Genomic DNA, 23,892 nt, shown 5'->3' with positions numbered 1-23,892 from the left:
GAAAATTCACACAGGTGGAAGGTCACACAGATGGAGGGTAGGCTTCTAATGCAGCAGAGTCCTAGGATGTGCGCTCTTAATATTAAGCTAGATGCTGCTGCAAACTAGAGCTATGTGCAGAGTGCTCTGCAACTGTGGCTGACTTCTGGATTCAGAAAGAAGAGGAGAACTAAGTGTTTTAGAGAAGGAATTTCAATTTATAGTCCAAACAAGGTGGAATTGAAAACTGGTAGCTGTATGCATTCATACAGAAAATTGAACATGCAAAAGCAGCTCGACAAGTCAGCACTGAAGCCAGGGCAAATAAACTAGAAATGCCATTCTTGTTGAATCCTGTTACATAGGGAACCTTCTAACGACACCGAAAGACCACAGAAGTGAGGCTACAAGGAAAAAAGGAAACGTGAGATGACAAAGAGCAATAGCTGCAGGCCAGTTTGCCCCCCAAAATGGTTGACTATCACTCCCGTAAATAGTGGCAAAGTAAAAAGTAAGGAACTATGCTCTCTGTTATAATTCCAGGTGGTTAGTGTCTCTGGGACTTGACTGACATACCATCAAGAGTGAGCGGCCATGCCATGCTGGAATGGAGGATCACTCCATGCTGATCTCTAGGAGCCAGCTTCTGGACATGGCGGAACCAACTCTTCCACTCTTCCCTTTCTGAATTGTCTTGGTGGTCTCTGCAGCTTCCTGCTTTTTGTTTGTCCATGTTTCAACAGAGATGAAATTCTAAAACCTAGAAACAGTCACATGTGTTCCTGGCTTGCATGCTAAAATGGCTTCAGTGAATGAATAACAAATAGGATATGGCCAGACCTAGGAGGACAGAGTTTTGGGTACAAATCAAAAGAACAGCACAGTCCATGAAGAGAAGGCCTGAGAGGAGTGGCACTAAGACCCCCATGGACAACTACTTTAACCCTTCCACTTGGCTTTCAAGGAGATGAAAAGCAAATTGTTAAAGAATGATACCCACTCTCTGAAAGAAGGTAGGAGCTATATCAGTCAATCTTTAAGAGTTTAAAATAACTAAGGAATTTCCATCGAAATGTAGACACAATCACACACACATGTGCTCACAAGTATGTGAGTTAAGGGCACTCATGACACAGAAATGTCAAAGAACCTCAAGAAAAAATGTTCATGATTAATTATTCTTGAAAAGGAATAATGATGGAACCAACCCAGATGCCCTTCAACAAATGAATGGATAAAGAAATGTGGTATGTATACACAAAGGAATATTACTCAGCCTTAAAGAAGAACAAAATTATGGCATTTGCAGGTAAATGGATGGAACTAGAAAAGATCATACTAAGTGAAATAAGCCAATCTCAAATAACCAAAGGCCAAATGTTTTCTCTGATAAGTGGATGCTGATCCATGGTGGGGGATGGGTAGGGAAGAATGAAGGACCTTTGGATTGTATAGAGGGGAGTGAGGGGAAGGGAGGGGTGGGGGGGGGAGATGGGAAGGATGGTAGATTGAGTCAAACATTATTTCCCTATATAAATATGTGAAAAAAATTTTAAATGTCTATTACTGTCAAAAAAAGTCAATAAAAATATTTAAAAAAAAAAGAAATAATGAAAAATATAGTCATATAGATATCACAGGTACGTGTATTAATTTATAGCATAAGATGCTCAGACCCTGTAGAGGTCTCCAGGGTATAATATTTGTTGGTTCCATACATTATCTTTATGCAGGAGAGGAAAAGCTATTCCATTGCTATAAATAATAATGGTATAGAAATACCATATATAGAAATTCCCAAAGATTTAACGTAATAGTAGACCCAAGCTAGTAAACTCCAATTCTAGAAAAGTTTGGTTTTCTATTGATTTTCTAAAGCAATACACCCTAAAGTCTGAATCACCTGATATCCTTACAGCTCTACATAGAGGTTTTTAAATTCCGTATCTTCCACCAGACATTCTATTTGGTTTATTTTCAAGTTTGTGTGTTTTAAATCACTCAACTCCCCACCTCCTCTATTCCTACCAACCTGTTCCAAGCCCCCATTTTCTGCCTGAAGACAACCATAGTCCCCACTTGGTGTCCCCTTCTACTATGGTTCCCAACCATTCATTCACCACACAGCAGCCAGAGCAATATTTTAAATACAACCAGTATCATTACACCCTGGCTTAAGACTCTATTGTCTACCTATCCTCATCACAATGAAGCCCACATTCTAGCAGAGAAAGAAGAACCTGCATGTCCCTGTCTGTGTCTCCTTTTTGGGTCCTTTCTCTATTTTCCACTACAACACACTGGTCAATCTCCTTTCTATTCATTGAAGAGGTTGAACCAACTTTTTTTTCTGGAAGGCTTTGGATTGCCATTCCCTTTTCCTGACATGCTCTTCCAACAGACCTCTACCTGACTGATTTGGTTCCATCAATCAGGTCTTAGTTCTAATGCACACTCATTCATGTATTCTGTCCACAGATATTACTGAGTGCCTAATACGAATCAGGCACTGGATTAGGCACTGGGGCTGCATCAGTGAACTAAATAAACTAAAAGGATAACCAAATATTTGTTAAATAAATGAACACAGTTTCCCAAGCATCAATGTATCTCAGGAATACAGAAACTTTCCTTTCAGTTAAGTATGGCTTTTCTAGGGTATCATCAAGCATTTCTGAAATTGTTAGAATGCCTCAGTCAGCCCTGTGGTCTATTCTCCCTGGTAAATACTATTTTTGAAATTCTTCCTCAAGGCAGACACAACTGCAAATTGAGGCTATGCTGCCCCTTTCCGAGTTCTCTCAGGATACTCTGGTGTCTGTGTAAGCCCTTAAAGGAAATCTCTGACTCCTATAGAACATCACCAGCCTGTTGCTGTGCTGATTCATCACACAGGACATCTCTGCTCCAGGCAAGTGGGAAGAGACCTAAAGGAAGTAACATCACAAGAGGGTCTTACAAACTCAGTGCACTTACTTTGTGGACACCATTTGTCTTCTGCCCATCGATTGCAGTTATAATTATCCCCTGCATTTTCACAGGTAAAACACTTGAAGCTATTTGGAAATGGTGTCGCTTTAAAAGAAAAAAATGCAAAGTGAAACAATATGGTTAAAAATGGCAAAATTTCAAACATCAAATATGATGCAAAAATCAGCAACTTTTATTGGATGAAACAAAATTTATACAATGTCATCTTTACAATTTCTATTTCTAGAGAGTTGGATTTACCCATCAGGCTTTGGACCATTTTTTAAATTTCTTTTTGAAAAACACTTCCATGAATTTCCATTAGAGAGTAATGAATATGATTCCACAAGTCACTTGGAAAGATCCATATCATTCTATTATGATGTATAATTTGGGATAAGTAGGAATTGAGAGAATGGGTGAGGGCTATAGTGGTATTGGAACCAATAATGTGATCCACTTATATCATCCCTGAAAAGAACTAGAGTCCAGATTAACCTGAGTTTGAATTTTGTCCTTCCACCTAATTAGTGTATGATTTTTAACTTCTAAGGCATGATATTATTTACAATAATAAAAATAAAGATCCCCATGACTTGCAGAGGTATAGGGAGAATTAAGTGGAACATTGCAAGGAAAATCCCTTGTGGGGTCCCTGGCACATGAAATTTTGCTAGTTTCCATTCATATGCATTTCATTACAGCTACAGTTAACCTTGACCAAGTCATCTCATTTAACGTATGTCAACTGTCACCGCATTAGACCTTGAGCAGGAAAGTAATATTTAATATAAGAGTGATAGTCGTTCTTAAATCCTTACACTCAGGCCAAGGCATTGTGGAAAGGGGACAGACTGAGTTGCTGACAGTGTAAACTGAGCAAAATTAATATGTTCCTTTGTCTTTAAAGCCTTTTTTAAAAGTTTACCTTTTATCTTGTTATTTTAATAGCAAAGGGAAGATAAAATAATTCGACACAACTGCATAGACCAGGACATAGGGTCTGTGTACAATTTTAATTCTCCTAGTTTTACAGAATGAAGCAAACAAAAGGAAAGGTGAACCCCAAACCACTCTCATAATATAACCAGAAGTCAGGGTGGAAAGTAGAAACAGTGAGTACTTCAGGTACAGGGGAGCATGTGCATTGCTGTATAAAACACAAACAAAATATCAAAGTTTCAGAAGACATGAAATTAAATACTGCAGATACATTTCAGTTTGGCCTATGTAAAAGTATGTTATATAGGTATATAAAAATAATCATAGCCATTTACCTGCATGCCTTTAAAAATATTGATAGTCAATCTAGCCCATGAATGATTAAAGTATAAATTGGCACAACCCTTTGTATTTAGTAATTCTAATTCTGGTAAAATCTATTCTAAGGTCATAAGCAAATTGAAAAATGCATTTAAAAAGATCTTCAATGGAAATTTCAATGAATTTAACTTGCTTGTCATATGTTATGACAAGGGTTAAATAAAGTACAGATCAGAAATATTATTTTTTAAAAGTAAGAGGCATTAAAATTTTTTTAAAAATAGTCAAATTATAGTATAAAGAGGGAAAAACTAACATAAAACTAAGTTTGTGCGATATCAGTATGTCTCATGTTTACATACACATATACGAAAAAATACTGAAAGAAAATATTTCAAAATGTAAAGAAGAGCTCTTTTGAATTGTGGAATCATGAATAAATTTACTTTCTTCTGTATGTTTCCTGTCTCTTTGGGATTTTCTATAATGAACATATATTTTTCTAAATTTTTTTCTCATCAAAAAATTATACCAGAATTTAAAATTTGGAAACATGTAGATAATCTAGAGTTAGAAAAACCATGTGTCATGTATTTCATCTATTAATAAACAGGGATTAACAATTCAGGTATGTATAATGAATGATACTTCAAGATGTGTGAATAGTACACGAGTATGTATATATGCGTGTAGCATATATGTGTATACAGAGAGAAAGACAGCAAGATGACTGAATGTCCTAAATAATAAAGAAAACACAGAGTAAAGAACAGTAATGATATAGATGTCACTTAGGAGCAGTATAAAGATAGTGGTTCTCACAGCTGACTGTGTAGCAACAGTACCAGGAGAGCTTTTCAAAAGAGAAAAGAAAAGAAAAAATTCCACATCTCACCCTTTTGCCTATCAAATCTCTTGAGAAGTGACCTGGGGTTATATGATTTCAAAACCTTCCATCAAGATTCTGATTGAGAACATTTACATGTATACAAATAATGTTTTATAAACATTTATCTCTAATAAAATCTGTATCAGAGAAGTTTTATTTGTCTGAAGAGAAAAAGAGGGAGTGACGGTGTATACTCATACAGACACATATACACATGTGTATATAAAATATATTAACATAAATTATCCTATAGATGATATGTACTATTTGCCTATTTTAAAACTCTTAGTGGAAAAGTTGAGTTTTATGTAATTCTTGCTAACAGTGATTATGCATAATGAAAATCCAGGTTATAGTCTTCAAATTTCAAATATTCTAATCTTTTTAAAATTATTAATAACCATTTGAAAGAATAAATATATCATTTATGCAGAAACTTCCTGCAGCCAATATACTTCCCCAATGAAGAGATCAACAAAGAACCCCGAATTTCCTTTGCTAAGCCATGATTAGGGACGATATTCAAAATTTTTTTAAACAAGAAGGCTTTTAAGACTTTAATAGGAAGCCAATCCATTCTAAAGAAATGAAGAATATTTCTGTTACCATACTCTTACCCACAGAGGTGATGACATCTTTCTGTTTTATTCTAGGCATGAATCAAGCATTCCAGAAAAAGGTCAAGGGGACAGTAGATGGAAATGGGGCTTCAAAGGACATTTGATTCCCCCTCCAGTCATGAACTAGGATGCAACCACTACTTACGGTCAAGGGGAGGCCTCACGTTGTAGAAGTTGATGTTCTTGGCAGATACCCAGTTTTCTGAGAAGATAAAGATGTGGACAACAGCCACTGCTACAGCATGACAGAGGAGCAGCATCCTGACCTCAGGGGCTGAACAGGCCAGACTCATAAGTCTATGATGAAAAGACAGATGGGTTCAGTTTATTTATATTTTACACATTAAAGAGCATGCTTGCTTCTGTTTGAGAAACCCAATTATTCAATTTATTTGAATATAATAATTTCAACTTGAATTTGAACATAATTCAACCATCTATGTATTGTGTTGGGCCAACTAAACATTATTCTTTTGATCAGATGAGAGGTAAGTTATTACTGCCTTCTACTGGTCAGGTCTCTGCACTCGCCAGCTGCACTTCAGCAGGATGCCCAGTGGCCTTTCAGATTTAGGAAGACCAAGCAGCCTCTACTGATCAGGCTATACCTATTTCATCACCTGAGGCTAGCTTGTCACCTTTGTCAACTATGGTTCCAGGCATGTTTCAATGACTGGATTATCTGTCAAATCCTTCCCTCAGTAATCACTTATGCTTGATAAATTCTGCAACCTTTAGAAACCATAAAAGTGGCAGCAGTGAGAAGGATAGTGAGTAGAAGGACAATCAGTCTGCAAAATAAAATCCCTGCTGGATCCCAGAGCACACATATGTGAAGAACAATAAGGGTCACTGTGAAATACCAGCCCCACCTTCTTCTGTCACATGGAGTGCAAACAGAAGCAGCCAGGATGTTCTTGAGGAAACAAAAGTTGTCTGAAATGCTGAAGATCATTAGTTCTGGTCCACAGATACAACTCACTGTTTCCATAGGCTTTAAGTAGGCAGGGCTGAAATCCGATGTAATGACAGATGTGCACATAGCCTGAATAAAAGACAAGGCATCCTAGGCTCTGGGGGGTTCTAACTCCAGAAAAGATGTAGTAGTAAGAAAATCTTCAATATCACCACTGAGAGGTTCTCTTTAACTAGGAAGATGTGTAGGCAGCAGGAAAAGATATAACTTGGAGTCCAAACCCTTTGATTCAGGGTTGGCTCTGCTATTTATTAACAGCCTGACCTTAGACAAGCTCTTTACACTCTATTAACCTCAATTTCCTCATCTGTAAAGTGGCTTAATAATACCTTCACTGCCCACACATTTGGGTAATTGTGAGCATCAAATACAGGTTCAGATAGGATCATATGGAATTTGTGAAAATAAAAGCTCTCATAATAAGAGTTCTGTGAAAATGTTGAAATATTAGAGTTCAATAATATTGGTTGAAATCCCTTTCTTCTTGCAGAATCAACTATTCTCAGTGGATTTAAGGAAATTTTCAAAGAAAAAAGGTTTAATCTCTGCGTATATGTATATAATTCTTCACAAGAACATTATGTTTGAAGCTAGGAATAATAATGCCTGGATTCCAAGGATTTTACTTCTCCCTCTTGTGAATCTATTGGTTTTGCACATGATCAACAATGCATAACCATGGAGATGGAATTGAATATTAGACAAAATTTAAACACAACACCATATCATCCCTATAGATGATTTTTGCTGTGATAGAACTGAGTCACTAAGGATGAATTCAATATTGAAAAAGAAAAAAAGAAAGGAAAAAATAACCCTGGTGAGTAAATTTCAAAAAATAATACAATACTGCTAAACTTCATACACTGCATTTCAGATCAGTACATAATCAGATCTAGATATATAAAAATGTATACAATTTTTCTAGTTCATTTTAAAATCCAAGCCTTTCATAGTTATTAGATTTCTAAATTCTATTCCTATGTTCTTTCTGAAGAATTAGACATTTGACCAACTATATTATCCCCACAGTCAAGTGGTTACACTGATCCAAATTCTACTTCACCTGTCTATTTCTCTGAGTTGGTCTGCTCTGTAGTCATCTTGAATCTGTAGCTGAGTATTGGATACTTCTTTACCAGTGTGTAAAGAAGGCGGGGGGAGACTGATCTGTCTTTCACAAACCTCAGGAAGACTGTGCTCCAACAGCAATCCACAAGTGTTCTATTCACATGGAGAGGGGACTAAGATCATGGATTTCAGAGTCATGTCTCACACTCAACTCCCTGTTTCAGCAATAAGCAGCTATGAGACCTGAGACTAGTTGCTGAAGCTTTCCAAGCCTGTTTCTCCATCTTCAGGACAAACATAAGAACAGTACTTACCTCTTAGTCTTGAAGTATGGGCTGAATGTCCCAATACATAGGAAGCACTCATCAAGTGCTGAGCACATGTTTAGAGCTGCCCTTAGCACTTTCTATTCAGTAGTAAAGCACTAGCTCAGATACCTGCTTGCCACACATTTTTTGAAGCCTGGTACAAGTTCTTTAATGTCCCCTATACCACAATCTTTGCATCTATAAAATGGGAGTAATACTAGTACATATTCTGGAGAGTTATAGGAATTAAAGTAGTTAAAGCATAAGTTTGAATTATCTAATTAGCTATGTGTCTACAATTTTGCTAATTCTTATGTAAGCATTTACTATTATGAACACATTCCCAGTTTGGAATCCTAAGTCAAAATCCCTAGTTTGCCTCATGTAATCTGAGTGAAATGAAAGCCCCTTCATTCATTCATTGAATGTGTCATTGTTGATAACTGGTATGCAACATTGTTGTCACCGAACCCCTAATAAGGCCTTTCCCTCATACAAACTGCATTTTAGAGGGAGAAAACAGGAAAGACACATGGGAAAACCTAGTTTCAGATAGTCATAAATTTCCTGAAGGCAACACAATAGGATGATATGTTAGTAAATAGGAGAGTTGCTTTACATATATGGTGGTCCCGGAACATTTCTCCAGTAGGTGGCATCTGAGCAGGTAGTAAGTGATGTGATGGAATCAGCCAAGCAAAGACTCAAGCAGCAACCCTGTCCTCAGTGCTTGTCCTGTGAAGGTAACATTAAAACCAGCTGGTATGGCTGGAACCAGCTGAGAGGGAGGAATAGGCAAAGTCAGGGAGTCAATGAGACCTGATCACAGGGCACTTACTGCAAGGATTTTGGATCTAGAAAAATCAGGTGATTGTTTAATTTTAGATTACCTAATTTAGAAAAAACACCAAGAACACTGTGTCTCTGTGGAATAATTGGTCCTAAACCCCTAACCTTATTTCTAACTCCTGGAATAAAGGAATATGAGTAATAGTGAATGTAAAGGAAGATGGGAATCAGATACACCAAAGCTTTCTCTGAATGAATTTTTAAAAACTTTAAAACAACTGAACGAACAATAAGTCCAAGAATGAAACCATATTTTTTTATCACTCAAAACAGCACCACAAGGATAGAGTATTATGACCATTGCACAACTGAGGAAATGTAGTTTAGGGGCAGAGGATGTAAAATTCCTAGCATCCTGCCTGCAACATGGGATCCCTCAAAAAACCTCCCCATGGCTCATCCAGGCTAAGAATCTTGAAAGCCAGTGAGAAGTAAACCAAAGGAGTATTGCTTCAGGTGGACAAAATGTTTTTGGTTCCACTTTAAACTGAAGAGCAAATAGCCTTATTCTATCAAAATTATCCAAAACTGCAAAGGTCTTATCTGTCAAATGAGAAAAGCACTAAATAAAAGTGTCTCAGATTTCCAGAGCAGGTTGTATAATCTATTACCACACTGCTCCCCACGCTCCTCATCTATCTCCATCGATGCTTCAGTGTACAGGTTTGTGGGAACACACTGTTTTATTTTTCACAACCAAAAGACATTAGAATAATGAAAAAGTAAATGACTAAATATAGTATCTGAGGGTTATTTTACATTCAGAATCATTTCACAGAGACTCCGAGATAAAAATTGTCTGCCGAGACTGCTGAGTAGGCTGCTCCCACTGCTGTCTTTGTTGCAGAACAAGGTTACAGGAGAGCTTGGATTTGCTTGAGAGGGAAGAAAATCTTTAATACAAGTTAAACTAAAGCATTCAGGTTATTTTCTCTGAGGCCATCACCCAAGAGCAGTGTTACTTCTTCGTGAGGGGGGATGGGTGATCTGTGAACTTCCTAAGGTAATTTGCAAAATGGTGTGTCTAGACACATTTCCCCCCTGGGTGGAGTAGCTCAATGGAATCTGAGAGCCACACAATGCCTAAGAACACCTGCTTGCTGTTTCCCAACACGGCTGCCCCAGGTGAGCTCCCTGTGACTGAGACATTTTCACACTGTGACATTAAGACAAAAAGTTCCACATATGCCTTAGATATCTGACCCACACTCCTCAAACTCAAAGACAGCTCGAAACATCCCCTGACCCTAAGCAGAGCTCATCACCTTTACCCATCTTTCCCAGACAATAAGCCTAGGCAAAACTCCTTACCTATGGTGCTGCTCTTCCCTGTGTTTTATGAGTCCCCTGTTTGAAAGAAGAATAAATCCACTCCAGAATGCAGAGTGCTTCTTTGACAGAAGAAAGAAGACATTTCTGTAAAGCGTATTTGTAGGGATTCAGCAGGGATGGGTAATTCCCAGGCATTCTAATGAATGGCAGGTAGCCAGATTTGGAAATTAAGAAACCCCTCCTGAGACTTTGGACCATTACTGCCCAGAATAAGGGACTTTTTTTCATGGTACTTGGTGCAGAAGCATGACAAGTTCCCAAACTCGAGCCCTGGCAATTATCTCATCCTCCACATGGCATTTTATACTTTCAAGGACAACATGTAAACTGATGGGGCCTCGAGACATCACAAACTTTTGAAGTAGGAAGTGAAAAAGCATTATTTTTTCACATTTCACAGAACTATGTTCAGTGCATGTTGGATATTAAGTGAACACTTTTTGGAATAGAACCAACATCATTAGCTATGACCTCTGAGGAGTCCCTTTCTTAGTGAATAACACAAAGGTTGTGGGCACTAAGGAATTGGTATGGTGTCCAAAAATGACAAAGAAATACCGGACTCAAACAGAGATTTGAAAAGAAGACACCAAACCAATGTCATAAATACTGGTATTTCTTATGCAATTGCTAAAATGAGTCAGCATGCACAAAACCAACTCCAACTGCCAGTGAAACAAATGAAAGAGATAATTTAAGGGAAACAGCTCTGCAAAGTCCAGCAGCCTATCCGCACTCAATCCACACCTTCCTGCAAGCACCACTTATCCCACAGTCAGACACTTTAACGACAATCCTTAATAGGCCTGGATTCCCTTGTAAAAAGGAGTAGAAGGCAAGGTGGAAATTCAGAACAAGTGCTGAAATTTACTCAGAGAGAATGGAATAGATGAAAACACTCCTCTCAAAATGGGAAATTCACCAGAAAACTTTATCATCAAAAACAAGGGTTGTACTACTTGCTTCTGGCTGTTAAGTCAGGTTGGCAAATGGAGATATTCTAGTTCCTATTACATTTGGGAAGCATGTTTGTGGGATTTATGTCAAAACTGGATTCTAATTCCCTCCCTGGAAGGGCAACTGAGGGTTCAGTTTCTCACCTCCCCAGGGCACTGAGGACTGGTTCAGAGAGTTCAATTTTTACCTTCTCTGTTGGGTTTCACGCTCCATTTGTGGTACATGGAGGGTTTCATCTCGTCCAAACCTTGAAAGTAGCATGATTATAAGTCATGCATTTATACCAAGTATTGAGTTGAACACCTAATATATAACAAAGAATAAGAAAGACCCTATTGCTGCACTCTCATAAATTATTTGAGCCAAAAAGTCAAAAGAGACACTACCAAGATCTAATACAATCATCTTTGAGAGGAGGAAAAACAATGGGCTTTAGATTTGGAAAGACCTAGAATAAAATTCTGGTTCTACATTTACTAATTTGGTGACTATAGAGTTAAGAGTTATTATGGCTATTTGCAGTAAGTAAAAGGAGCTTAGAACCACCTAGATAACTTAAGTTGTTGTGTGGATTGAGTGCAATTATATAAGTAAAGCACCTTTTATTTAGATGGCATTTAAGAAATCTTCAGTACCCAATTTCTCCCCTTCTCTGTCCCTTCTCCCTTCTTCAGATACCATTCACAGAAGAAGAGAGATCAGATCAAGGGATAACATTGTGCAACTTTATTTTGTATTAGCTAGAATGAATCTGGTAAACGGTAGATTCATTTCTAAAAAAGACTCAGAAATTATCCCTATTGCAACCAAATGGGAAGTTGAAATAAATGTCAATGTTCCTTCCATTTCTTACAGTCTTTGATTTTTATGGAAGGAGATTAAGGAAGAATTCCAGTTATGCCATAAAGGGTCCTAAATGTGATACAGTATTTCCATAATAATTCAGATTCTGATTACAGTGCTTTAAAGAATTATAAACAACAAAAAAATCTCATCAAGCCAAGGATGAAAAACTCATAGAAATGAGTATCTCATTTCTAAGCATAAAGCTGAACATTTTGCAATGTCAAAGACATACTTTTTTTTCCATTACATGCAACTTGATCAAAGATAATGTCTAAAACAGCACTGATGTTAAAATAATTTCATTATGCAAATCAATTTTAAATCTAATCATGAATTAATAATGGGTGATGAGTATAATATGAGTACAGAAATGGTCTAATCAATTTTAAGATCATCTTTCTAAATATGATACAAATTTTAAGATAGAGCTAAAAGATGATTCCAAAGTAATAACTTTTCAAATGTATTTTTGTCAAAGATACAATTTTACATCTTTCTTGGGAAGGTTTTCATGATAATGGAGGGCTAAGATGGTAAGAACTCCACATGGACAAAATTGAGGAGCTTAGATGTTTAAAAATTAGAAACTGAGTTGCCTTTTTAAAGAATCCAGATTGGTTTTTCATGTTTTATTTAACTATTGAACAAATGTAGGAACCTATGTTAGTTGACTTTCTGTCACTATAACTGAGATAACTAACTTAAAAAGAGAAAAAGTTTATTTCACAGTTTGAAGGTTTCAGTCCATGGTCAATCAGTTGCATTGTTTCTGGGCTTGTAGCAAGGCAGCACACAATGGCAAAGAGGCATGGCAGAGCCAAGCTGCACAGCTCACGGCTAGGAAACAAGAATCAGGAAAAGCAAGAGGTCAAGATTCCACTATCTCCTTGAAGGCATGCCCCCAAAGACCTAAAGACCTCCCATTAAGCCTCACCTGTTAAAGGTTCTACCATCTCCCAACAGCACCAACCCGGGGAACGAAGCCTTTAGGAGATAGTTAAGATCCAACCTATAGCAGACCTAATAAAAAATGTGTTTATTACATTTGAAAATTTTCATCACATAGGTGAATAATTTTTATCTGTTCTGAAAGGTATGAATGATCTTTCAGAGGCTTATGCCAAGTAACTTATGCATTAAGGCTCTTAAGATACTGAGTAAAACCTATTTTGGATGAGAGAATAGTGAAGATTCTAATTCCTTCCATGAATGGCGCCCTGTGCTATGAATTACCTTTGATCTGAACTTCTCAGAAGCCAAGAAAGACATGGTAGAATGCATTAATTCTCACTCTGTCAGAAAAGGGAGTTCTTTCTGATACTTAATTCTCAAACTAATGAATCTTTTGAATCATCCTATAGAGGGCACCAATTGACATGGATCATGCCTGAAATTTGTTTTTTGAAGAGTTCCAGATGCATCTGTCATTTGGTCATTTCTTTTAAAAAAAAAATACACACACACACACACAAGAAAAAAAACAAGCCAGGGGCATAATATTAAAAGATATTTTAATAGAAATATTTATGTTATCAGGTAAGTAAATGGAAGATTTTTTTTTCTTTTCTGTAAGATAGGTGTGTTTCAACTTGAGAACAGTTTAAACTTGAACAACAGTTCTGCTAGGGAGTTGCAGGCACACAGGCATTGGTACTAATAATGAGTGACTCCTCTGTAGAGCCACATGGATATAAATTGAATGGCAACACTGGTTGCACACAGAAGGCATTGTTTTTATATTCCATATCCTTGCTTGCTTTACTGAACTCATTTCTTTTAATAACCAATCAAAGCTCTCATAATAGAATTCAAGGCTGAAATGTCCAACAGCTGGCTAAGGATCCATTATTCTACATTCATTGAGTGAAGGAGTGTATGGTGCCAAGGATGCACTCGCTAATTCATGGAATTCAGAACTCAACTGAAGACATTCATCACTGGGGTCACTCTGTGTGTAAGGTGATGGCTAGCATTTTTTGCTTCGTTTCCTCTCAGCTGACACAGAAAAATGACCATAAAAATAAAGTGTTCATATGGATATGTCTCCCATTTTAACCTCTCTGAATATATCCTGATATGATATAATGCACCAAAGCGCATAAACAGGTGATAAGTTCATTTGAATACATATGTGTGTATGTATATATGTATACCTACACCATATATGTGTACATCTACATACATACAAATATATATATATATATACAGATACACACACACACACACACACACACACACACACACACATACTTTATTATATGAAGTAATTACTTAAATGTTAGCCTAAACCAGGTTGTAAAAGCATCCCAGGTCTCTTTCGAAGAGACTGGATTGCCAATCATCTCAGCTGCTTTCATCACCCACACAGTTATCTTTCAACTGGGAGATCTTTAGGAGTAAAATTGTTACCCTGCATTTGTCCTGTCTTCTTTGCTCTGTCCTAGAGTTTTATGTCACTGACCATTATTTATAGAGCCCCCACTAGCTCAATTTTATTCTTGCTTCTCCATCTAAAAATATATTACACAAGTAGAGAACATGCTTGTAGATATCATTTTGAAACAGGAGGGCATTGAAAAACCAACAATAAACTGCATGCTATGGCAAAAGAATATTGTGCTGACTTTTGCATAGTCACAAAACCCAGAACAGATTATTCAAAGAACTCTCTGGAAGCTGACAAGCTTATAAAAGCAGTCCTAAGGAAAAAAATTTCTGCATCCTGCATATATAACAAAGTTACAGTGTGTCACTTGCTCTATAAATTGTCACTATTACCACTTGGAGCAGAAGGAAACATACATATATAAAGATATATATGTGCATAATTTCATATTCCCAGAGGAAACTGAAAAATTATGTGCATTAACTAGTGTTTTAATTGCAACATGAAAATAGACATTTAATGGCTCACGATGTGGTTCACAGTCCCACCAGGGTAAAGTCAAGCGAAAGTGCTGCCTGGTGTAATGGGGAAAAATTGGCCTTTGGAGGCGCCCAGGCATAGGAACAAATTCTGACTCTGTCACTTCCTGGATTATTGCCACTACCTGATTACTCAATTGCTCTAAGACTCAGTTTCCCTATCAGTAAAAAAAAGAGATATTACATATTTATTTTGCAGAGTTATAGGAATTAAAGGAAAATAAATGATAAGTTTCCACCAGCCGCCACTTTTGTCAAAATATCAAATCAATTAGAGACCTAAATGTACAGGTCTATTGTTCCTCTATGGTTTACCACACTGGCCAATATCATTAAGGTCTTTGAATATCTGACAACTTTTAAGACCAAAATTCAATATGCATTATTTTCAGTTCTCAAATTTTATGGTTATCTGAGCATATACGAAAACAGGATGTAAAATTCCTCTGAAGACCAATTTTCAGAAAACTACTCTTAAGAATATATGTGAGAACAATATTTAGGCCTCACTAGAGCATTTCCATTTACTGATTTTCTGATAAATCTCTGTTTTTTGCCCACACTCAGAAATAACATGCAGTAGTTTGTATAGCATCTGCTTTAAAAAGCAACACGCTCTGTGCTTTCATATGTATCATTATTTCACTGCTTCAAGATGCGTCACACTTCCCATTTTGTTTGGAAGGCCCAGTTCGAATATTTCTTACTCACAAAACTTTTCATGTCTACTCCAGGTCCTGGGTTGTATAGCTTAAGAAAAGCTTGGAACTTGTTTGTGGACACAAGACTGTCCTTCCTTGCTTAGCACTGGGCTGAGCCAAGAAAGTTCCAGTCCATGCATAGAAACAGGCTAAAGGTCTCTCTCTAAGAGATCAGAGACCTTTTAGACATTGTCAATTAAAAAAAATTTTTGTTGTTGTTTCCTACCAGCAGAATTTCCATTTCCATTTTGATTGTTATTTAAGTGAGAGCAATCTTTTAACAGTTTTGTATCACTCTGCTAAGTTACTCACATGGAGACTCAGAATGCCTTTATCAACCCACTGGAAGCCCAACAAGGGCCTTGTGCATTCACGGGTCGTCCTACACACTCTGTACTGGGCCTTAAACACACCATCTCCATGGGTTGTCCCAGTTCAAAGGAAGTGACTTTGCGAGGCTCTTTCTTTTGCACCCCAGGCCCATCCTTCATGCTGGGAAGGTGGCTATCACATTCATTCACAAAGTTCCCTTTCTACTGGCTTCCAGTTTGGTTTGGCCAATAGTGGGTGCTCACAGATGGCATATGGAAAGACTGTGAGAATGGGTATTTTTACTCCTGCAGAGTTCCATGTCAGGTTGTCAGCATGGCAGGTGACACACCACAGCAGCCACATCCTGGATGCTGGTAACCACTGTCATCCTTTAGGCACAGGTTATGTTCTGCTGCTAACTTCAGAGTCTAGTACTATCTGTTGTTGATTTCCTTAAATCTAGCCCATGCATTGTAATCAGCATGGGCTACATGCTTGTTTGATTATGCCATCTGGTTCCTGCCAAAGCCCCAACTGAGCCTTGAATCCAGTCTCTAAACATCAGGAAAAGAGCCACCCTGGACCAGGGCGTCATGGCTTGTTGTTATAGCAGAGCCATTACAGGAACAGCTGCAGTGAATAAACAGTAGCCTCTTTACTTGTGAAGTGTAAGAGTCACATTTACGACCTCTTAGGTGATAGAAACCCCACAACCAAACTGATGCAACAAATCAATCAGAGAAGAAGGAAGATGAAGTAAGGAAACGAAGATACTACTGAGCACTGTATCCGAAGATAAACCTGGTGAATAGCTCATAATCTCCTGCAGATATCACATCCTCCCAAAAGCTAGGTTTTTCTCCTGCCATCACTGAAGCGCATCATTAAATAAGCAGAGAGAGAGATGGGAAAGATTCTTGAACTTCAATAAAAGAGCTGAGAAAAATGAACACATATTACTACAAACATAGCTCTGTTTTTTTTTTGGTTTTTTTGGTTTTTTTTTTTGCGGTACTGGGGATCGAACTCAGGGCCTTGTGCTTGTGAGGCAAGCACTCTACCAGCTGAGCTATCACCCCAGCTCCAAACATAGCTCTGAAACTCATGAAGCCCTAGTATATTCAGGGCAGTACTATCTTATGGCACTATAGTGCCTATAAATATATCTGCACAGAGATGTAGGTTGATTTGAATATAATATAAATTCAGTGAATATTGATATCTTCTATTAATGTAATGGTGCTTTGCGCTACAGTTTCCTTCCTGAGATCTTGCCTGTCAAGGAACACCACTATATTTTCACTTGGCAATGGACTTCTCACTTAAATTAAGAAACTTCTCCTAAAATACTGTGTGGTTATTTTTCTGGTGACCTCTCATTTCCTCTAGGGCAATATTCTCAGGCGTTTCATTCGCCCAGGGAAGCCCTTTACTTTACCTTCCAAATTTACTCATACTCACCTTTCTTAATCACGTTTCTTCCCTCCTCTGCTTCCTCCTCTTCTACTCTCTGCTTCTCTCATTCAAGGACACCTCAAAATAAAAAAATTTAAAAAAGAAAAATAAATTTCAGCTTAAAATGCACATTGACGTCTCATCCCTATTTTGTACCAATTTCCGGATCATAAAATTCGTTATTGGCAAAGGGTTCTTTAATAATGCCTAAAATAGTCCCTTTTACCTTGTGCTTAAAACAAAGCACACCTTGAAGATACTTTTAAAAATAGTGGCATGTAACTATAGAGAACAAAAAAAATGGATTCTTCTCCTTTTATTCTGTGTGTATGGGTGTGTGTGTGTGTGTGTATGTGTAAACAGATGCAAAGATTCTTCTCACTATCAAGGGGTCATAGAAAATTTAAACAGAACCATTTCAAGCAATGAAATTGACGATGCCTTCAGAAGCCTACCAACAAAGAAAAGCCCAGGACCAGATGGATCCTCAGTTGAGTTCTATAAGACCTTCGAAGAAGAACTTACACCAATACTCCTTTAATTAGTCCATGAAATTGAAAGGGAGGGGGGCTGGAGTTGTGGCTCAGTGGTGGAGCGCTTGCCTAGCATGTGTGAGGCACTGGGTTCGATTCTCAGCACCACATATAAATAAAAGAATAAAATAAAGAGCTATCAACATCTAAAAAAATATTAAAAAAAAAAAAAAAAAAAAAAAAGAAAGGGAGGGAACCCTTCCAAACTCATTCTGTAAAGTTAGTATCACCCTGATACCAAAACCAGACAAAGATTCATCAAGGAAAGAAAACTTCAGACTAATATCTCTAATGAGCAACTGACACAAAAATTCTCAATAAAATACTGGCAAATTGCAAACAAAAACATATTAAAAAAGATAGTGCACCATGACCAAGTGGGGTTCATCTCAGAGATGCAAGTTTGGTTTAACATACAGAAATCAACAAGCATAATTCACCACATCAATAGACTTAAAGACAAGAATCACATGATTATCTTGATAAACGCAGAAAAAACATTTGACAAAATGCAGCATCCATTTATGCTCAAAATACTGGAAAAACTAGGAACATACTTCAACATTGTAAAAGCCATATACACTAAACCCAAGGCTAACATCATTCTAAATGCAGAAAAACTCAAAGCGTTCCCTCTAAAAACTGGAACAAGACAGGGATATCTTCTTTCACCACTTCTATTCAACATAGTCCTTGAAACACTAGCCAGAGCAATTAGACAAAAGAAAGAAATTAAAAGAATACGAATAGGAAAAGAAGAACTCAAACTGTCCCTATTTGCTGAGGACATGGTTCTATATTTAGAAGACCCACAAAACTCTACTAGAAAACTCCTAGAACTCATAAATGAATTTGGCAAAATAACAGGGTTTAAAATCAATACCAATAAATCAATTGCATTTCTATATACCAATGATATATCAGCTGAAAGAGAAATCAGGAAAACTATCCCCTTTACAGTAGCCTCAAAAAAAATAAAACATTTGGGAATCAACCTCACAAAAGAGATAAAAGACCTCTATAATGAAAACTATAGAACACTAAAGAAAGAAATTGAAGAAGACTTCAGAAAATGGAAAGATCGCCCATGTTCCTGGATAGGCAGAATCAATATTATCAAAAGGCCACTCTACCAAAAGCACTATACAGATTTAATGCAATTCCTATAAAGACCCTAATGATGTTCTTCACAGAAAGAGAGAAAAAAATCATGAAATTCATTTGGAAAATCAAGAGGCCCAGAATAGCCAAAGCAATCCTTTTCATGAAAAGTGATAGAGGAGACATCACAATACCAGACCTTCAATTATACTATAGAGCTATAGTAACAAAAACAGCATGGTATTGGCACCAAAACAGACATGAAGACCAGTGGAACAGAATAGAAGACACAGAGACACACCCACATGAATACAGTTATGTCATCCTAGACAAAGGTGCCACAAACATACACTGGAGAAAAGATAGCCTCTTCAACAAACAGTGCTGGGAAAACTGGAAATCCATATATAATAGAATATCTCACCTATATCTCACCCTGTACAAAACTCAACTCTAAGTGGATCAAAGACCTAGGCATTACACCAGAGTCCCTGCACTTACTAGAAGAAAAACTAGGCCCAACTCTCCAACATGTCATCTTGGGAAACAAATTCCTCAACAAGACTCCAAACGTGCAAGAAGTAAAATCAAGAATCAATGAATGGGATGGTATTAAACTGAAAAGCTTCTTCATAGCAAAGGAAACAATGAAAAATGTGTATAGAGATCCTACATATTGGGAGAAAATATTCACCTCAGATAAGGCATTAATTTCCAGGATGTAAAAAGAACTCAAAAAATTTAACTCCAGAAAAACAAATAACCCAATCAATAATGGGCAGAGAAATTGAACAAACACTTCACAGAAGAAATACAAATGATCAAAAAATATATGAAAAAATGTTCAACATCTCTAGCAATTACAGAAATGCAAATCAAAACTATACTGAGATTTCATCTCACTCCAGTCAGAATAACAGTTTTAAAGAATACAAGTAACAATAAATATTGGTGAGGATGTAGGAGAAAGGTACTGTCATATATTGCTGGTGGGACTGCAAATTGGTGCAACCACTATGGGAAGCAGTATGGAGATTTCTTAGAAAACTTGGAATGGAACCATCATTTGACCCAGTTATCCCACTCCTCCCTTAATACCCAAAGTACTTAAAATCAGTATACTACAGTGATGCAGTCACATTAGTGTTTATAGAAGCTCTTCACAATAGCTAAATTATGGAAACAACCTAGTTGGCCTTCAACAGATTAATGGATAAAGAAAATGTGGTATATATACACAAGGGATTAGTACTCAGCCATAAAGAATGAAATTATGGCATTTTCTGGTAAATGGATGGAACAGGAGAATATTATACCAAGTGAAATAAGTCAATCTCCAAAAACCAAAGGCTGAATGTTCTCTCTAATTTGTGGAATATAACCCAAAATAAGGGAGGTTGGGGAGCGGGGGTAGGGGGAGAATAGGAAAGACTGTAGAATTAATTGTTCATAACTTTCATTAGCCTTGTATTTGTATATACCACCAGGGTAACTCCACAGCATGCACAACCACAAGAGTAGGAGCCTAATAGAGTAAGTTACACTTTATGTGCGTATATTGTGCCAAATACATTCTACTATCATGTATAACTAAAAATAAAAAATAAATAAATAAATAAAAGGGAAAAAAAGAAAGAAAAATGATTCTCCTCACTGCAAGTTCCTAAAAAGGAAGACTGTAAACACAATGACAACCTTACAGGGTTTTCATAGAGTGCCAGGTATAGAGACCACTACAATCAATGTGAGCCCAAAGCCATTGGTGGCAAAGTGACTTCTAGTCTCTGAAGTCACAGTCTGGCAACTGTCTTCCACCCTGAGCACTGTTCACTCCTGCAAGAACCCAGGACCTGCACTGCAGAGTTTAACCCCTCAGCCCGCCACACCCCACAGCTGCCTGCTGCAGTTTGTACAGGATTGGTACTCGCTAAGCCACAGTTGAAGAAAGGCTTGAATAAGATTGACTTCACCCTTCCATTCAGGCTGCAAAGTCCACTCCCCTGGCTCTGAAGCAGACCAAATTTCCATTTACCCCTTAATGCTGGGGTTTGGGCAACAGGCAGTTATCCCAACTCCGGGACTGTGAAGCCTTGAATTAGCACATCCACTGTACCATATGATTCATCTTCAAAGAACTTTCCCATCCGAAACTAATTAACCCTCCCGCACAGCTGTGAGGTAAGTGCACTGTGATCACCTCCAGGGTGTAAGGAGGAAATTGGGGATGGGGAGGTTACAGGCTGTTTTGAAGGTGATTAAGGGTGTCTGCAGGGGAATGATGTCATCTTACAGCAATTCCAGGTTCGGTTTTTCCTCCCACTCTGGCATGCAGACCCATTCGCTATGTGTTGTCCCTTGCCATTCCACAGGCTTTGGGGAGGGTGTAGACAGAGTCTAGCAGGCAGGAGCATTTCAAAGAAAAAGCCAGTATTAGAATTTGCCCCAGCTGGACGCATTAGATGTCTTTTCCACAATAACTCAGCATCAGAAGTCAGCTCTCCCAGATCTTTTCTAGTAAAGAGATTACTAGGTAGATCTTACACTGCCTCCTAAGAAGAACGCTGGGAATAACACACCTTCATCCCTCTTCTTGGGAAGTGGGCATGAGGTATCCTCTTGAGTCCAGGCAGGAACTGGTGCACGTGCTCAGGATCACTACTGTCCAGACCCACGAACTGCTCAGTGCAAAATGATGGCACAGCCTCCTTCAAACATGACCTGGCCCTGGAGGTGCTATAGTTCTTCCTATCTCTGATCAGCTCCCCACAGTAGGCATAAAGCAACTGTATCCATCTTCTCTGCTACAGGCCTTCCTCCTTCCTTTGCCGGAGGAGAACTAGGACTGTTACTTCCAAAGGAAGAAGGAAGCTTCAACCACTGAGACCAGGTACTCTTCCCTTTGTTGGTTCCTCTCCTTCCTGCACGTGCCCTGGTTTCAGGCTCTTATGTTATTACTGTTTACTTGCTATACTCTGCTACACAGTGAGCCTTTACCAGATCCTTCCTTAGGAAACACATTCACTCTCACATCCAACTCCCATTCCCATACTGCCTATTTCTAAATCACTAGGCCATTCCCTGAACTAAGGAAGCTGGATTGTAAATTATGATTCCCTGCCATTTTTATAAAGCATGAGTTGAGCAGATGACTTACTATTTCATTTAGTCCTAATAGATATTAAAATACTCTTAATACTCCAATAATTAAAACAGGGTTGTACTAACCTATGAGTAGACAGATAAATGGAACAGAATGAAGAGTCCAGGAATGGATTCAAATTTATATGGAATTTTGTTATATAGCAAAGGTATCTTCCTCCCAAGCCTATACCATAAGGATCAACTTTAAAAAGCTGGGTTGGGACAACTGGGTACCAGGGAAATTTTACACACACATACGCACACAGAGCTATAAAAATTCCAGAAGAAAAAATTTCAACACAAAAAGGTATTCAATAATTTTAAGGACTTATTGATATAATCATGATATGGAAAGCATATTCCAAAAACTCCTTACATGCTATTGATATATATTGATGTACTTATTAAGAAAATAACATGATGTCTGGAATTTTCTTTAAATACCCTCTAAATGAGTAGAGCAACAGATAAGACTGGCAAAATATTTCTAATTGTTGAAATTGGATGTTGGGGAGAAGCAAGATGGCAGACTAGAGGGTGACTACATTCCATGTCACTCAATGACTCAGGATTCAAGAAGAAATATTGAGAGAGCCGGGGCCAGTGCAGAACCGCAGGGTGAGACTTCCCTGCTGAGGAGGTAGTCCCAGACAGCTGGGACCAGACCAGCTGGGCCCCAGCCCACAGTCTAGTGCCCCCTGAGGTTGACCATCTGTCAAAATGTGGAGGTGCCTCTGCCCACTAGCAGGGAGTATATGCCACCTGGAAGCCACCATCCCTAGATGGGCAGCATCCTTTTTGGGTCACTGCATTATCAAGTTCCTCTAAGACTTCAAGCTACTGAAGACTACAAAGTGAGCTATTGGAAACCTGCAGGGACACTATAAGTCTATAGGGGGGAAACTGCAATACCTCAGATTTGCACTCCTAGAGGGGAAGATACATGAGCAATATGAGAAATCAAGGAAAGAAAGTGTCCCAAACAAACCTAGAGGCTACATCAATAAAAATCCAATGACGGCATGGCAGAAGAAATGTCTGAAAGGGAGTTCAGAATGTACATAATTAAAATGATCAGAGAAGCAAATGATGAGATAAGAGAGCAAATGCAGGCATTGGATGAACACGTCAATCAACAGTTAAAAGAACAAAGGCAAGAAGTGAAGGATCATTTCAATAAAGAGAGAGAGATTCTGAAAAAAAAAAAAAAAACAAATTCTTGAAATGAAGGAAACAATAAACCAAGTTAAAAACTCCATAGAAAGCATAACCAATAGGATAGAACACCTGGAAGACAGAACCTAAGACATTGAAAACAAAATATTTAATCTTGAAAACAAAGTTGACCAAACAGAGAAGATGGTAAGAAATCATGAACAGAATCTCCAAGAATTATTGGATATCATGAAGAAACCAAATTTAAGAATTATTGGGATTGATGAAGGCACAGAGAAACAAACCAAAGGAATGAACAATCTATTCAATAAAATAATATCAGAAATTTCCCAAATCTGAAAAATGAAATGGAAAATCAAATACAAGAGGCTTATAGGACACCAAATATACAAAATTACAACAGACCCATACCAAGGCACATTATAATTAAAATACCTAACATATAAAATAAAGATAGAATTTTAAAGGCTGCAAGAGAAAAGCATCGG

At 37.7% G+C, this 23,892-nt stretch overlaps 1 protein-coding gene across 11 annotated transcripts in view; it reads right to left on the bottom strand.

Moving 5' to 3' along the window:
• The window catches only part of Lypd6b (LY6/PLAUR domain containing 6B), a 190,007-nt gene that overhangs the window by 5,349 nt on the left and 160,766 nt on the right, over nt 1-23,892 (bottom strand). The window contains exons 3-10 of one of the 11 annotated variants that reach the window (XM_047547357.1): nt 17,460-17,531; nt 12,995-13,080; nt 12,788-12,897; nt 11,402-11,461; nt 10,237-10,341; nt 8,696-8,811; nt 5,867-6,018; nt 2,956-3,054 (exon numbers count right to left, since the gene is read on the bottom strand). In XM_047547357.1, the coding sequence (XP_047403313.1) occupies nt 2,956-3,054; nt 5,867-6,014 (247 nt within the window). In that variant the 5' untranslated portion in view covers nt 6,015-6,018; nt 8,696-8,811; nt 10,237-10,341; ... (2 more) ...; nt 12,995-13,080; nt 17,460-17,531. Of the gene's footprint in view, nt 1-2,955; nt 3,055-5,866; nt 6,019-8,695; nt 8,826-10,236; nt 11,462-12,761; nt 12,898-12,994; nt 13,081-17,459; nt 17,532-23,892 lie in introns of those variants that run through there. The other 10 variants (XM_047547359.1, XM_047547354.1, XM_047547358.1 and 7 more) reach the window with 10 other exon arrangements.

The sequence above is a fragment of the Sciurus carolinensis genome, chromosome 3 (genome assembly GCF_902686445.1).
Source record: "Sciurus carolinensis chromosome 3, mSciCar1.2, whole genome shotgun sequence".
Lineage (NCBI taxonomy): Eukaryota > Metazoa > Chordata > Mammalia > Rodentia > Sciuridae > Sciurus > Sciurus carolinensis.
This window is presented reverse-complemented; position numbering and strand designations above follow the sequence as displayed.